Source organism: Leucopleurus acutus, assembly GCF_964270905.1.
Source record: "Leucopleurus acutus genome assembly, chromosome: 12".
In the NCBI taxonomy this organism is placed as follows: domain Eukaryota; kingdom Metazoa; phylum Chordata; class Mammalia; order Artiodactyla; family Delphinidae; genus Leucopleurus; species Leucopleurus acutus.
In genome coordinates, this window is record NC_139154.1 from 1,659,919 (window position 1) to 1,677,436 (window position 17,518).

The 17,518-nt window shown below is 38.3% G+C and overlaps 1 protein-coding gene across 1 annotated transcript in view; it reads right to left on the reverse strand.

Moving 5' to 3' along the window:
* TACR1 (tachykinin receptor 1) overlaps positions 1-17,188 on the reverse strand; it is a gene marked incomplete at both ends in the record, with an annotated part of 93,062 nt that extends 75,874 nt beyond the window's left edge. The window contains one exon of the mRNA XM_082851719.1: positions 16,800-17,188. Coding sequence (XP_082707845.1) covers positions 16,800-17,188 — 389 coding nt within the window. The remainder of the gene's footprint in view (positions 1-16,799) is intronic.
* Positions 17,189-17,518: the final 330 nt, after the last annotated feature.

A 17,518-nucleotide genomic window follows, 5' to 3' on the forward strand; every position in this document is an offset into this window, starting at 1 on the left:
GGAGCAGCTGGGCCCGTGAGCCATGGCCGCTGAGCCTGCGCGTCCGGAGCCTGTGCTCCGCGGCGGGAGAGGCCACAACAGTGAGAGGCCCGCGTACCGCAAAAAAAAGAAAGAAAGAAAGAAAGAAAGAAAGAAGGCAAAGACAACTCTCAACCTGCAGTGAATCCAGCATTGTCTGGCTACTTCCAACGGAGGTCCAGTATACTGCAGACCTGATGACCTTCTATACTTGGGGTGGTATCCTGAAAAGAATCCTGAGAAGTCTTGATTTCCCTCTTGGTTCTGCCTCTTTCCTGCTGCCTGACAGCAATGAAACCTTTGTTTCCTCTTTAGTCATGGGGTTGTTGTGGCAATCCTAGAATCAGAGCCAGTGGATGTGGATTTGTGCAATCACTATTGTCTTCTTTCCAATTTGCTGAAGGGCTGGACCTGGTTGGTCATGACTAGAGTCTCTTTTGAGTGTTTGTATTAAAATTGTAGAATTGCTTACTGAAGCATTTCCCAGAGACAAGATCTTTCCCCTACAAAGCTGGACATGCAGCCATGAAGATGCCTGTCTCAGCTTCAGCACCTCCCAGGCTCCTGCTTTCACTGTGTCTGTGCATTCTCAGACTTCACAGGAGCTTAGAGAGGATGCACAAGGGAGAATGTGGTGATTACACTGTCTCTTTTGGATATTATTTCAAATGCAAATTTTTAATTTACTTTTAACTCAGAATAAATGTTCAGACTTTAATAAATTTAACCTAACAGTCATCCTCATGGCCGAATTGGTGATACATGGCTCAGAATCTAATGTGACTGGGGCTTAAGGGGGATCGCATAAGCATATCAGTGCTGTAGCTCCAAATGGGTGGCAGAAAGCCATATTTTATTTTTATTGCAAAAATTGTAATTTGGAAGCCCATTTCAGTTAACTCTGCCATTTCCTGAGTGTAGGCGCTATTTCAGTGACAGATAAAAGTATTGTACACATAAAGCCAGAGAGACTAAAAAAGATTGACTTTAAAAATGTATATATTTTCATTTGTATGAAATAGAGCCATTTATAAATCTCCTTCCTCCCTTTTTTTCTTTCTTCTTTCTCTCTCTTGCAATTCTCACTTCTGGGGCTTGTGTAATGCACTTCTTTCTTATTTACCCTAAATCTAGTACCACTTGGATGACTTGTCTGCAGAAGGATACATATTTCCTTTCTTACTGTCCATTTGTATTTTGGATTCCATTAACATACATTTATATATTTATTTGTAACCACCCTGAACAATTCTTGCTTATTCGCTTGTAAGTTATCACAGAGTAAGTGCTACAAGCCCCAGGAAATTACATTCAATAAATATTTATTGACTACATTGCGCTCATGGGACTAGGAGGCAGTCAATGAAATGTCTTTCTAGTTTATGCATTAATCATCAGGCTACCAGAGAGACTATCTGGAGGCTGTGTGGGATGTAGATTATGTTCTCCACTTCAGGTTGTTTCAGTCCCGTGGTGGGCCATGAGCTCTGATTTGAATTGTATGTGGCCTCTCTGATGAAAACTTGAGGTGCTGTCCTCCTCTTGCATAATTTTGCTTTATAAAATGAACTCTCCATATAGTGCTTTAAGTCTGGCAAAATATAAGCCTGCACATTTTTAAAAACACAGAATGAAACAATCCTATTGTGAGAAAGAATTCCAATCTTCTGACAAGCTGCAGTATTCTCATAACTTTCACCTATACCAGCCCTAAGTCATTTGGCAAACAGAATGTCTTTCCTCTACTAGGATATCTGTCTCACCACATCCTTCTTCTACATTTCCCTTCCAATTCCAGTCCTTGCTCTCCCTTATCCACACTCACTTCTTCCTGTGATGGTACAAGTTTCCTTTGAGGGACTGCATCTCCCTGGGTTCAAATGACCAGGAGGGGTGACAGCTAAGAGCATGGCTATCTCTTCTCTCTTTATCCTCCACAGATTCTTTGAGGATGGTAGTTGCTGTGACTTATTCATGCTGGTATCCTTGGCTTCCTCAGTGCCTAGGATATAGTAAATACTCAATGAAAGCTTAATTTAATAAATGAATATACAAATTTCTTGGCACATGGCAGGGGCTCTGTAAATGGTTGTTGAATAAAAATACATGCAGCAGGAGAAGTACATGCATATTATACCTTTGTTTCTCCCAGTCTGAATATATGTGAGAATAATTATTGCTCAGTGTTTTCTGTTGTACAGACATCCAGGATCATCCTGCAGGAGTGATCTCACTGGACCCAGGTCTTCAGAATTTCCTAGATCTTGACATTAAGCCCTTAAATTCTCAATAATTATTTGTCAAATAAATTCTGCATTGACCAGCATGTTGGGAACTGTACAAAACAAAACTCAGTCTTTCTACATGGCATCACCCTTTGGCTCTTCCTCTGAACAAGAGGTCACTTCATCCTTTCTCCTACTCCCCTCCCTTCCATTATAAGGAACACATAGTCCTTCTACCTGAGGTCACTAACATTTCATCAGTTGGGGTTTTCTTCCAGGACATTTCCTTAATCATCAAAATTCAGGGAACTTATTTAGCCAGATCATTTGACCAGCAACTTTATCTACTCAACTAAGACAAATCTCACAACTTATAACCAAAGAGGTCTTTGAGCAGCCAATAGAGATGACACAGAGTCATCTACTAAATCATTGTGGTAATGGCAGAGCCTCTCACGTTCTCACTGCTGTTATGTACAACTCTAAATAGCATGAATTTTTTGCCTCCAAGCCCAAGTAGATTCATAACACTGTTGGTGGACTCATTTCAAAAAGTACCAAATAACAACAAGATTTCAGTAAACAAGACCATAAGAAATGGGTACAAAGACAGATGAAACCAAGAGCCTGTGACAATTTAGAGTGAATTGAAGGAGGGGATGTGGCTGACTGTTGTCCAAGTTGTCCTATTCAGGTGGACCCATGTGGTTCAAATATGATTCAGATGTAGAGTCTCCAGCCAGGGTTACCATAAAAGTATACATGACTAAAGACTGAAATGGACTATGGGTAAAATGCAGTAAAGGGTTACCATAAAAGTATACATGACTAAAGACTGAAATGGACTATGGGTAAAATAAAGTAAAGGTCTAAACCAAATATAATATCCTGAGTGTTTTGAGGAACAGCCAAGATGACAGAGTAGGAAGACCCTGAGCTCGACTCCTCCCATGGACACACCAAAATTAGTGAGAATGACATGAAGATGAACCAAAAAGATTTTCCACATCTAAATATATAAAGAAGGAACCACAAGGAGACAGGTGGGATGGGGGGCAAAGACATGGTATAGTCAAGATCCACAATCCTGGCGAGCTGACCAACAAATAGGAGGATAATCACAATTGAAGAGGTTCTTCCCAAGGAGTGAGGGGTCCAAGCCCCACAGAGGGCTCCCAATCCCAGAGGTCCTTTACTTGGAAGGTGAGTCCCCAAACATCGGGGTTTGAAGGCTAACCAAGTTTGCATATGGGAGAGCTGGAGGCCTTTGGGAAACAGACTCTGGGCTTGAAGGGTACATGCAAAATTTCACACTCTCTGAGACCCACTGCAGAAGCAGTAATTTGAAAGGAGACCAGGTCAGACCCACTTGTTGATCTTAGAGAGCCCCTCAGAGAGGCAAGAGGGAACTGGGACTCCCACTGGAGACATAGACAATCAAGGCAGCCATTTTTTAAAAAATGGGCAAAGATATTTATTCCATATTAAAAACAAACAAAAGGAACGGCAAACAAGTTAAAACCACACACCACCTGATGTCAGTAGGGATGCTGGTATTTTAATCTACCAATCTGTTTGTAATGAAGGCTTATAAGCAATCCCACTTTCTATAATGGAAGCTTTCAAAGGAGCTGGGGTAGCTGGTATGGGTAGGTTAACATTTAATAGGCTCTGGATCATTCACATCCAGATATCAATCTCTGTGGGTTTTTTTAAAAATTTTTATTTTACTCTATTGGAGCATAGTTGATTAACAATGTTTTGTTAGTTTCAGGTGTATAGCAAAGTGATACAGTTATACATATGCATGTGTCTATTCTTTTTTAAAATTCTTTTCCCATTTACATTATTACAGAGCATTAAGCAGAGTTCCCTGTGCTATACAGTAGGTACTTGTTGGTTATCCATTTTAAATACAAGAGTAGTATGTACATGTTAATCCCAAACTCCCAATCTATCCCTCCCACCCACCCTTCACCTCTGGTAACCATAAGTTCCTTCTCTGTTTCTGTTTTGTAAATAAGTTCATTTGTATCATTTTTTAAAGATTCTACATATAAGCAATATCATATGGTATTTGTCTTTCCCTGTCTGACTTCACTTACTATGATAATCTCCAGGTCCATCCATGTTGCTGCAAATCACATTATTTCATTCTTTGTAATGACTGAATAATATTCCATTTCATATATACTACATCTTCTTTATGTATTCATTTGTTGATGGACATTTAGGTTGCTTCCATGTCCTGGCTATTGTAAACAGTGCTACAATGAACATTGGGGTGCATGTATCTTTTTGAACCATGTTTTTCTCTGGATATATGCCGAAGAGTGGGATTACTGGATCATATGGTAGCTCTATTTTTAGTCCCTTAAGGAACCTCCATACTGTTCTCCACAGTGGCTGTACCAATTTACATTCCCACCAACAGTGTAGGAGGGTTCCCTTTTCTCCACACCATCTCCAGTATTTACTGTTTGTAGATTTTTTGATGATGGCCATACTGACAAGTGTGAGGTGATATCTCATTGTAGTTTTGATTTGTATTTCTCTAATACTTAGTGATATTGAACATCTTTTCATGTGCCTCTTGGATATCTGTACGTCTTCTTTGGAGAAATGTCTGTTTAGGTCTTCAGCCCATTTTTTGATTGGGTTGTTTGTTTTTTTCATATTGAGTTACATGAGCTGTTTGTAAATTTTGGAGACTGATCCCTTGTCATTGCATTGTTTGCAAATACTTTCTCCCATTCTGTGGATTGTCTTTTTGTTTTGTCCATGGTTTTCTTTGCTGTGCAAAAGGTTTTGAGTTTAATTAGGTCCATTTGTTTATTTTTGATCTGTCTAGGAGACATATCAAAAAAGATATTGCTGTGATTTATGTCAAAGTATGTTCTGCCTAATTTTCCTCTAAGAGTTTTATAGTAACCAGTCTTACATTTAGGCTTTAATCCATTTTGAGTTTGTTTTTGTATATGGTGTTAAAGAATGTTCTAAGTTCATTTTTTTACATGTGGATGTCCAGTTTTCCCAGCATCATTTATTGAAGAGACTTTCTTCCATTGTATAGTCTTGCTTCCATTGTCAGAGATTAATTGACCATAGGTGCATGGGTTTACTTCTGGGTTTTCTATCCTATCCCATTGATCTATATTTCTGGTTTTGTGCCAGTACTATACTGTTTTGATGACTGTAGTTTCATAGTATAGTCTAAAGTCAAGGAGCCTGATTCCTCTAGCTCCGTTTTTTCCCTCAAGATTGCTTTGGATATTCAGTGTCTTTTGTGCCTCCATACAAATTTTAACATACTTTGTTCTAGTTCTGTGAAAAATGCCATTGGTAATTTGATAGGGATGGCATTGACTCTGTAGATTGCCTTGGGTAGTAGTCTTTTTGACATTATTGATTCTTTCAATCCAGAACATGGTATATCTTTCCATTTGTTTGTGCCACCTTCAATTACTTTCATCAGCATCTTACAGTTTTTGGAGTACAGGTCCTTTGTATCCTTAGGTAGTTATATTCCTAGGTATTTTATTCTTTTTGATGTGATGGTAAATGGGATTGTTTCTTTAATTTCTCTTTCTGATCTTTTGTTGTTGTTACTGTAGAGAAGTGCAAGAGATTTCTGTGTATTAATTTTGTATCCTGAAACGTTACCAAATTCATTGATGAGCTCTAGTATTTTACTGGTGGCATCTTTAGGATTATCTACGTATAGTATCATGTCATCTGCAAACTGTGAGAGTTTTACTTCTTCCTTTCCAGTTTGCATTTATCTTAGGTTCTTCAGAACCATTTTCTTCTCTTTTTTTTAGATTCCATATATATGTGTTTAGATTCCATATATATGTGTTACCATACGGTACTTATTTTACTCTTTATGACTTACTTCACTCTGTATGACAGTCTCTAGGTCCTTCCACCTCACTACAAATAACTCAGTTTCGTTTTATTTTATTGCTGAGTAATATTCCATTGTATATATGTGCCACATTTTCTTATTCCATTCATCTTTTGATGGACACTTAGGTTGTTTCCATGTCCAAGCTAATGTAAATAGAGCTGCAATGGACATTGTGTTACACGACTCATTTGGAATTATGGTTTTCTCAGGGTATATGCCCAGTAGTGAGATTGCTGGGTCATACGGTAGTTATAGTTTTAGTTTCTTAGGGAACATCCATACTGTTCTCCATACTGGCTGTATCAATTTCCATTCCCACCAACAGCGTAAGAGGGTTCCATTTACTTCACACCCTCTCCAGCATTTATTGTTTGTAGATTTTTTGCTGATGGCCATTCTGACTGGTGTGAGGTGATACCTCATTGAAGTTTGATTTGCATTTCTCTAATGATTAGTGATGTTGAGCATCCTTTCATGTTTGTTGGCAATCCGTACATCTTCTTTGGAGAAATGTCTATTTAGGTCTTCTGCCCATTTTTGGACTGGGTAGTTTTTTTGTGTTTTTTTTGTTATTGAGCTGTATGAGCTGCTTGTAAATTTGGAGATTAATCCTTTGTCTGTTGCTTCATTTGCAAATATTTTCTCCAATTATGAGGGTTGCCTTTTTGCCTTGTTTATGGTTTCCTTTGCTGTGTAAAAGCTTTTAAGTTTCATAAGGTCCCACTTGTTTATTTTTGATTTATTTCCATTTCTCTAGGAAGTGGGTCCAAAAGCATCTTGCTGTGATTCATGTCATAGAGTGTTCTGCCTATGTTTTCCTCTAAGAGTTTTATAGTGTCTGGCCTTACATTTAGGTCTTTAATCCATTTTGAGTTTATTTTTGTGTATAGTGTTAAGGAGTGTTCTAATTTCATTCTTTTACAGGTAGCTGTCCAGTTTTCCCAGCACCACTTACTGAAGAGACAGTCTTTTCTCCATTGTATACTCTTGCTTTCTTTATTAAAAATAAGGTGACCATATATACATGGGTTTATCTCTGTGCTTTCTATCCTGTTCCATTGATCTATATTTCTGGTTTTGTGCCAGTACCATACTCTCCTGATTACTGTAGCTTTGTAGTATAATCTGAAGCCTGGGAGCCTGTTTACTCCAGCTCCGCTTTTTCCTCAAGTTGTCTTTTGCTATTTGGGGTCTTTTGCATTTGCATACAAATTGTGAAATTTTTTGTTCTAGTTCTGTGAAAAATGCCATTGGTAGTTTGATAGGGATTGCACTGAATCTGTAGATTGCTATGGGTAGTATAGTCATTTTCACAACATTGACTCTTCCAGTCCAATAACATGGTATATTTCTCCATCTATTTGTATCATCTTTAATTTCTTTCATCAGTGTCTTATAGTTTACTGCATACAGGTCTTTTGTCTCCTTAGGTTGGTTTATTCCTAGGTATTTTATTCCTTTTGTTGCAATGGTAAATGGGACTGCTTCCTTAATTTCTCTTTCAGATTTTTCACTCATTAGTGTGTAGGAATGCAGGAGATTTCTGTGCATTAATTTGTATCCTGCTACTTCACCAAATTCATTGATTAGCTCTAGCAGTTTTCTGGTAGCATCTTTAGGATTGTCTATATATAGTATCATGTCATCTGCAAAGAATGATAGCTTTACTTCGTTTTTTCCTATTTGGATTCCGTTTATTTCTTTTTCTTCTCTGACTGCTGTGGCTAAAACTTCCAATACTATGTTGAATAATAGTGGTGAGAGTGGACAACCTTGTCTTATTCCTCATCTTAGAGGAAATGGTTTCAGCTTTCCATCATTGAGAATGGTGTTAGCTGTGTGTTTGTCATATATGGCCTTTATTGTGTTGAGGTAAGTTCCCTCTATGCCTGCTTTCTGGAGGATTTTTTATCATAAAAGTGTATTGAACTTTGTTGAAAGATTTTTCTTTATCTATTGAGATGATCATATGGTTTTCTCCTTCAATCTGCTAATATTGTTTATCACGTTGATTCACCTGCATGTATTCAAGAATCCTTGCATTCCTGGGATAAATCTCACTTGATCATGCTGTATGATCATTTTAATGTGCTGTTGGATTCTGTTTGCTAGCATTTTGTTCAGGATTTTTACATCTATGTTCATCAGTGATATTGACCTGTAGTTTTCTTTCTTTGTGACATCTTTGTCTGTTTTTGTTATCATGGTGATGGTGACCTCAGAGAATGAGTTTGAGAGTGTTCCTCCTGCTGCTATATTTTAGAAGATTTTTAGAAGGATAGGTGTTAGCTCTTCTCTAAATATTTTAGAGAATTCTCCCGTGAAGCCTTCTGGTCCTGGGCTTTTGTTTGTTGGAAGATTTTTAATCAAAGTCTCAATTTTAGTACTTGTGATTTGTCTGGTTATATTTTCTATTTCTTCCTGGTTCAGTCTTGGAAGGTTGCGCTTTTCTAAGAACTTGTCCATTTCTTCCAGGTTTTCCATTTTATTGGCATATAGGTGCTTGTAGTAATCCCTCATGATCCTTTGTATTTCTGCACTGTCAGTTGTTACTTCTCCTTTTTCATTTCTAATTCTATTGATTTGAGTCTTCTCCCTTTTTTTCTTGATGAGTCTGGCTAATGGTTTATCAATTTTGTTTATCTTCTCAATGAACCAGCTTTCAGTTTTATTGATCTTTGCTATTGTTTCCTTCATTTCGTTTTCATTTATGTCTGATCTGATCTTTATGATTTCTTTCTTTCTGCTAACTTTGGTTTTTTTGTTCTTATTTCTCTATTTGCTTTAGTTGTAAGTTTATGTTGTTTAATTGAGATGTTTCTTATTTCTTAAGGTAGGATTGTATTGCTATAAACTTCCATCTTAGAACAGCTTTTGCTGCATTCAATAGGTTTTGATGTTTTCATTGTCATTTGTTTCTAGGTATTTTTTGATTTACTCTTTGATTTTTTCAATGATATCTTGGTTATTAAGTAGTGTATTGTTTACCGTCCATGTGTTTGTATTTTTTATAGATTTTTTTTCCTGTAATTGATTTCTAGTCTCATAACACTGTGGTTGGAAAAGATACTTGATACAATTTCAATTTTCTTAAATTAATCAAAGCTTGATTTATGACCCAGTGTATGATCTATCATGGAGAATATTCCATGAGCCCTTGAGAAGAAAGTGTATTCTGTTGTTTCTGGATGGAATGTCCTATAAATGTCAATTAGTCCATCTTGTTTAAAGTATCATTTAAAGCTTCTGTTTCCCTATTTATTTTCATTTTTGATGATCTGTCCATTGGTGAAAGTGGGGTGTTAGAAGCCCCTACTATGATTGTGTTACTGTTGATTTCCCCTTTTATAGCTGTTAGTATTTTCCTTAGGTATTGAAGTTCACCTATGTTGGGTGCGTAAATATTTACAATTGTTATATCTTCTTCTTGGATTGATCCCTTGATCATTTTGTAGTGTCCTTCTTTGTTTCTTCTAATAGTCTTTATTTTAAAGTCTATTTTGTCTGATATGAAAATTGTTACTACAGCTTTCTTTGTTTTCCATTTGAATGGAATAACTTTTTCCATGACGTCACTTTCAGTGTTTATGTGTCCCTAGGTCTGAAGTGGGTCTCTTGTGGACAGCATATATATGGGTCTTGTTTTTGTATCCATTCAGCCAGTCTATGTCTTTTGTTGGGAACATCTAATCCATTTACATTTAAGGTAATTATCAATATGTATCTTTCTATTACCATTTCCTGAATTGTTTTGAGTTTGTTATTTTAGGTCTTTCCCTGTCTGCTGGTGGGTGGAGCTGGGTCTTGTCCCTCTGGTGTCAGGGATGTGCTCAGGAAGACTTTAAGCAGACTGTCTGCTGATAGGTTGGGCTGTTTTCCTGCCCTGTTGGTTGTTTGGCCTGATGCATCCCAGCACCAGAGCCTAAAGTCTGTTGGGTGGGGCTAGGTCTTGGGGGAAAATGGTGGCCTCCAGAAGGGCTAATACCAATGAATACTCACCAGAGCTTCTGCTGCCAGTGTTTTTCTCCCTGCAGTGAGCCACAGCCACCCCCTGCCTCTGCAGGAGACCCTCTAATACTAGCAAGTAGCTCTGGCCCAGTCTCTTATGATGTCACTGCTTTTTTCCCTGGGTCTTCCTGCACAATAGACCTTGGGTGACCCCTCCAAGAATAGAGCTTCTGTTTCTTCCAGTCCTGTAGAATTCCTGCAATCAAACCCCACTGGCTCTCAAAGCCAGATTCTCTGGGACTCCTCCTCCCATTGCCAGACCCCCAGGCTGGGAAGCCTGATGTGGGGCTCAGGACTTTCACTTCTGTGGGAGAACTTCTGTGGTATAATTGTTTTCTGGTTTTTTGGCCACCCATCTGGCGGGTATGGGATTTGCTTTTATTGCAATTGCACCCCTCCTACTATCTCATTGTGGCTTCTTTTTTGTCTTTGGACTTAAGGTATCTTTTTTGGTAGGTTCCAGCGTTTTAGTTTTTTAGATGTTTTTTCAGCAGTTAGTTTTGATTTTAATGCTTTTGTAAGAAGGGATAAGCTCTCAACCTTCTACTCTGCCATCTTGCTGGCAAGTCTCTAAAGACAGCTATTTTTGAGAGCTCACTCTACCACAAGGACACTGGTTCTGGCAAGGACAATTTTGACATCTTCCCTCTAGCCTATTAACACTGGAGCCAGGTCCCATGCACCAGTAGTCCAGAACCAGCTCTGGGACTCCCTGGGCTATGCAGTCAACTATGCCAGGAACCAGAAATGCCCACCAGTAGGATAGGATCAGCCCAGTGACTTCCTGGGCCACATAATCAACCATGCTGGACCCTATACCACCCACCCATGTACTAGGAACAGCCCCATGGCCTCCTGGCACACACAGCCATGCTGGAATTTAGCACTGCTCACCAGCAGTACTGCAGTAGCTCCAGGACACCCAAGGCCATAACCCTGTCCACTAGTGGGCCAGTATCAGGGCTGGGACCCCCAGCACATGTAGTCAGCCATCCCAGGAACAGGATGTACCCACCAGTGACTGGCAGCATACACACAAGGCAGGACTGGCAGCCAGCTGGGTTGGAAAACAGCTCTGCCAACCAGCACACTCACAGTAGTTGGTCCCACTACAACAGATGGGCCCATTCAGCCTACACAGAGGGCACACCAAGATAATATATCTCTAGTGTCCAAAGGGGAATGTGCTACTGGTACCCAATGGAATCTGCTACATAAGTTCTTTTCTCTAACACTGGAAAAAATAACTGACCTAACCAATATATACAAATAAACACAGAGTCTTGGGCAAAATGAGACAACAAAGAAATATATTCCAAATGAGGGAACAAGATAAAACTCCAGGTGAAGGACTAAGTGAAGTGGAGAAGAGCAAAGCACTGAATAAAGGACTGATACTTATACAATAATAGAAGGGGACCTTAACACCCCACTTACATTAATGGATGATCTTTGAGACACAAATCAACAGGAAAACACTGGCAGCAATGCATTAGAGAAACAACACATTAGATCAGATGAACTTAATAGACATATATAGAACATTTCATCCAAAAGTAGCAGAACACACATTCTTTTCAAGGGCACATGGAACATTCTCTAAAAATAGATCACATACTGATCCACAAAACAATCAATAAATTTAGAAAAATTGAAAACATATCAAGCATCTATTCTTTTTACTATTTTATTTATTTATTTATTTGGCTGCATCAGGTCTTAGTTGCAGCATGCAGGATCTTTGTTGTGACATATGGGATCTTTAGTTGTGGTGTGCGGTCTCTTTGTTGCAGCACACAGACTTCTCTATTTGCAGCATGTGGGTTTCTCTCTAGCTGTGGCTTACGGGCTCCAGAGTATGCGGGCTCAGTACTTGTGGCATGGGAGCTTAGTTGCCCTGCAGCATGTGGGATATAAGTTCCCCAACCAGGGATTAAACCTGTGTCCCTGCATTGGAAGGTGAATTCTTAATCATTGGACCACCAGGGAAGTTTCCAAGCATCTACTCTGACCACAATGGTATGAGACTAGAAATCAACTACAAGAAAAAAACTGCAAAAACACAAACACATGGAGTCTAAACAATATGCTAGAAAACAACCAATGGGTCACTGAAGAAATCAAAGAGAAAATAAAAAATACCTGGAGAGAAATTGAAAGTGGATCCAAAATCTATGGTGTGCAGCAAAAACATTTACAAGAGGGAAGTTTATACAAGTATACATCAGGAAACAAGAAAAATCTCGAACAAATAATTTAACCTTAAACCTAAAGGAACTAGAAAAAGAAACAAAATCCAAAGTAGTGGAAGGAAAAAAATAAAAAATATCAGAACAGAAATAAATGAAATAGAGACTGAAAAACAATAGGAACGATCAATGAAACTAAGAGCTGGTTCTTTGAAAAGATAAACAAAATTGATAAATCTTTAGCCAGACTCATCAAGAGAAAAAGAGAGAGGACCTAAATAAACAAAATCAGAAATGAAAAAGGAGAAGTTACAGATAAATACTTCAGAAATACAAAGGGTAATAAGAGATTACTATGAAAAATATACACCAATAAAGTGGACAACTTAGAAGAAATGGAAAATTCTTAGAAATGCATGATCTCCCAAGACTGAATCAGGAAGAAATAAAAAAATATGAATAGACAAATTAACAGTAGAGAAGCTGAATCAGTAATTTTAAAACTCCCAACTAACAAAAGTGAAGAATCAGGCAGCTTCACAGGTGAACTTTACAAAACATTTAAAGAAGAGCTAACATCTAACCTTCTCAAATTATTCCAAAATACTCAAGAGGAAGGAACACTTCCAAATTCATTATATGAAGCCAACATCACCCTGATATCAACATCAGACAAAGATAACACAAAAAAGTAAAATACAGGTCAATATCACTGATGAACATAGATGCAAAAATCCTGAACAAAATGCTAGCAAACCGAATTAGACAATACATTAATAGTACCATTCATTATGATCTAGTGGAATCTATCACAGGGTTGCAAGGGTGGTTCAATATCAGCAAATCAGTCAATGTGACACCCAAGTTAACAAATGAAGAATAAAAATTATAAGTTCATTCATTAGATGTAGAAAAGTTTTTGGCAAAATTTAACATCCATTTATGATAAAAACTCTCAACAAGTGGATATAGAGAGAATGTACCTCAACATATAAAGGTCATATATGACAAGCCCACCACTAACATCATACTTAATGGTGAAATGCTGAAAGCATTTCCTCTAAGATCAGGAACAAGGCAAGGATGTCCACTTTTGCCCCTTTTATTCAACATAGTATTAGAAGTCCTAGACACAGTAATTAAACAAGAAAAATAAATAAAAGGAATCAAAATTGGAAAGGAACAAGTAAAGTCACTGTTTGCTGATGACATGATATTATACATAGAGAATCCTAAAGACCCCACCAATAAATATTCAAATTAATAAATTAATTCAGTAAAGGTGCAGCCTCCAAATTAATATACAATAATCTGTTCTGTTTCTATGTTATAGCAATGAACTATCATAAAGAGAAATTGAGAAAACAATCCTATTTAAAATCACATCAAAAAGAATAAAATCCCTAAGAATAAAGTTAACTAAGACAGTTTTGTACTCCAAAAACTAGAAAACTCTGATGAAGTAACTTTAAGATGACACAAACAGATGGAAAGATATACCATGATCACAAATTGGAAAAATTAATATTGTTATAATGATCATACTATCCAAGGAAATCTATAGATTAAATGCAATTTCTATTAAAATACCAATGGCATTTTTAAAAAATTTCATTTCATTTTACCCAGTAATTCTACTTCTGGGAAATCTACCCTAAAGAAATAATCAAGAAAGCAAAATAAAATTATCATACAGAAATGTTTATTAGTACCTTAATCATAATGGCAAAACAATCTAGACATCACCTAGGTTCCCAGCATTAGGGAGATGGTTAAAGTAATAATGGCACATTCAAAAAATGGAATAATAGGAAGCCACTATGATTATGTGACTGAAGACATTTTAATAACATGGGAAAATATTATTAATGTTTTCCATTAATATCAATGGAAAAAAGTAAGCTACAAAATTATCTAGAATCTGACTTCAATTATGTAGTGTAATAGTCATAAAAGAAATTCAACTGTTAACAGGTGTTATTTTTACATTGTGAATTAATGGTTGATTTGTATTTTTGTTTCTATGTCCTTCATGAACAAGTTTTAATTTTATAATCTGGAAAACCATGTTGCTTTCATTTTTAATATGATTCAAATGTTATCTGTTAAAAATTCAAGGAGCATACAAAAAGATAATTTAACATTTCCTCACAGTCTGCATTGTCATGGTGGAGAAAGAAGCAATCATTCATATGGAAAGAGCTCGAGGTCTCTTCCTTTCTAAAGCATTCTTGGGCGAGAATGGATGACCATGCCTGTGGTGGAGCTAGATTCATCAGAGGGCCTGAGGAGATTAATTTACTCAGCTCATGAGGCTGAGCAAGGAAAAACAGAAGGAGCACTTGGAGGACTTGGAGACACAGCCTTGAGGCATCATCCCTCACTCTACCTTGAACTCTAACCCTGAGCATGCCATTGATAATCTGCACATCAGGCACAGATGACATTTCTTGTTGTCATTGCTCTCAACTCTGACACCAGAGATCCTCTGACCTCACTGAGCAGGTGTCATGAAGGGTCAGGGTCTATGGTTTGCCTGGAGAGAAACAGTGGAGCCTGTGATGCCAGAGTCAAGGCAGCCAAAATCTGGCTCCTTGCCCAACCCACTGAAGAGTTTGACCCTGTATCTTGCCCCTAACCTTCTAAGTTCAAAGGGAAAGAGAAGGGCTGTGGAACATGTCATTTCTGTGTAAGCCAAAGCAAGAGAGCTGTCCTCTGGTGTTCCATCAGCTACTGAATGCTTGGGCTCATGCTGACTGTCAGGTCTCCCTTGAGCTCACACGAGTACCTGATGCAGTAAAAATACCAACTTCCCCTCTAATTTAGGGATAATCAAGACAGCGTTTGTAAGGCCGAAAAGGCACCAGGTTTCACTGCACATATAATCAGTTATACATCATGCTGTGAGTTTTCTAAGTTTAAGAGGGCTGATGTGAAGTTAAAAGAGCAAGTCAGTGCAGAAAGATTACAGGTACCTCACTTTCAGCAAACCAAATATCTAAAACCCAGAATAGCATAAGAGATAAATTTACAAAAGAATTCATTTCACTACCACGTTGAGTAATTGGTTTCCCTTCTACATTTAAAATATAAATTGATTCACCACAACTTATTTTACACACAACATATTAAGCACTTAAGAGTTGCATAAAGGGAACTTAAAAATTAGCATTTGGACATCACTGCAAAGAAAACATAGTTTTCTCTGATTTTAAAAGTGATCATTGACTACAGAACCTGCAAAAGACCTCAAATCAATTGCAAATCTCTATACAAAAGAATTCAGTAATTTGGGAATGATTTTTTTTGAAGTTTTTCTCTTAGCTCCTTCTTTGGGCTTCTCATATTCATTTATCTCAGCAAGGCCATCAAAAGAACCCATTTTAAAATCACAGTGGTAGGTGTTTTAAACATACCTCCACATCCTAGGTAAACATTTAACACTTGTACACCCAGAGATATACACATTAGAGACCTAGGACACCCACAAAAAGTCAATACAAATAGAGCTGTGCTCTAATGATCAATTTTCCATCATGCCACCTGAGGACACTTTCATTCCAGAACTGTAGCTCTAATGTGTGAAAATGCCAACACTTTCACTTTTAATCAGTTTCTGAAACCCTAGGCTGTTGGGTGCAGGAAGGAAAGAGTTTTCAATTGCCTTTAATTGCCTTTGCCAAGCATGTTTATCTGTAGATGTAGAGAGGCTAAAAACATTGACCTCACATGGCCAGAGAAGTTTAGAAAAACTCCTGGATCCTTAAGAACAGCATAGCTGCCTCTCATTTCTGAATGAGAACCCCTAGCAGCATAGAGAGAGCTGAATTAGAATCCTGAGTATTTTATGATTCTAATAAAATGCTTTTCACATCCAAATAATATTGGAGAGTTGTGTTGGGAGCAGAAAGTTCCTGAATATTCAGGAAAAATTGAAGATGAGAAAGTTGTCCTATGTGTACTTAAAACTGGAAGGTATCAAAAGGCTGTATAGCTGAATAGCAGGCCTGCAAGGGTTCACAAAGCCCTAGCCAGGGGTTGGCCCCTTGGCCACATCCTGGGTATCCCCTTCAGGCTTTAAAGGCAAAAGAGAGAAGGAATATATGGAAAGAAGCAAAGTAGGAGTTGAATGGAAAATGTCAGGAAGATGAGTGGAGAAGGGAAAAATAAAAGAGAGAAATGAAGAAAAAAGGTAGGATGTATACACAAAGGAAGGGAGACTGGTGATGGGTGAAAAATAGTAGAAAAAGAAAGAGAAATAGAAAATAAAATCATGAGATAAGATAAAATCCCCCATCAACAAGTGACTCAGCTAACTGTCAGTATAAATCCAGGGGTTCAGGTAGCCAATCTCCACCTTGAACCAGGCACTATCCAACCCTGAAGCTGCATAGCAATGCTATCTTCCTTTAAGGATTTTTTCCCCTTTTCCACAAAGGGCAAGCTCACCTATCGAAGGCCACAGCTGTCATGGAGTAGATACTGGCAAAGACAGCAGCAATGGGGAAGAAGTTGTGGAATTTGCAGTAGAACAGGCCATAGTACCACTCGTTGTGGACAGCATAAGTGAAGTTCACCACTGTATTGAATGCAGCCATGGAGGCCTCTGCGAAGGCCAGGTTCACCAGGAAATAGTTAGTAACTGTCCTCATTCTCTTGTGAGCCAAGATGATCCACATCACCACCACGTTGCCCACCACGGAGGTCACCACAATGACTGTGTAGGCAACTGCCCAAAGGACAATTTGCCAGGCCGGCTGCACAAACTGGTTGGGCTCCGAGATGTTGGTGGAGATGTTTGGGAAGAGGTCTGAGTCCACAGGGAGGACGTTATCCATTTTTCTGCTAAGCGATTAAACCTTCCTCTCTGTACACACACACAAATCCTTTGCAGCAGGGTCCTGAGCCAGCGCCTGGGGTCAGAGTCCTGTTTAACCAAGACAGGAGGGCTGCAGGCTCTTTCTAGACAGAACTCTTTCCTTGTAAGCAGAAGACTTGACGCTAAGATAAAAGCTTCTAGATGTGCTGTATACCCTTGGTGGCTTTGAATTCCTCCACTTTTGAGCTTCAGAAAGCACTTGAGTTCTGTAATCTGGAGACAGCGTCTCTCCTGCGTTGAGCTGGAAAAGAGAAAGAAATTCCACGGGTCGCGGTTCCAGGAAGCAGAG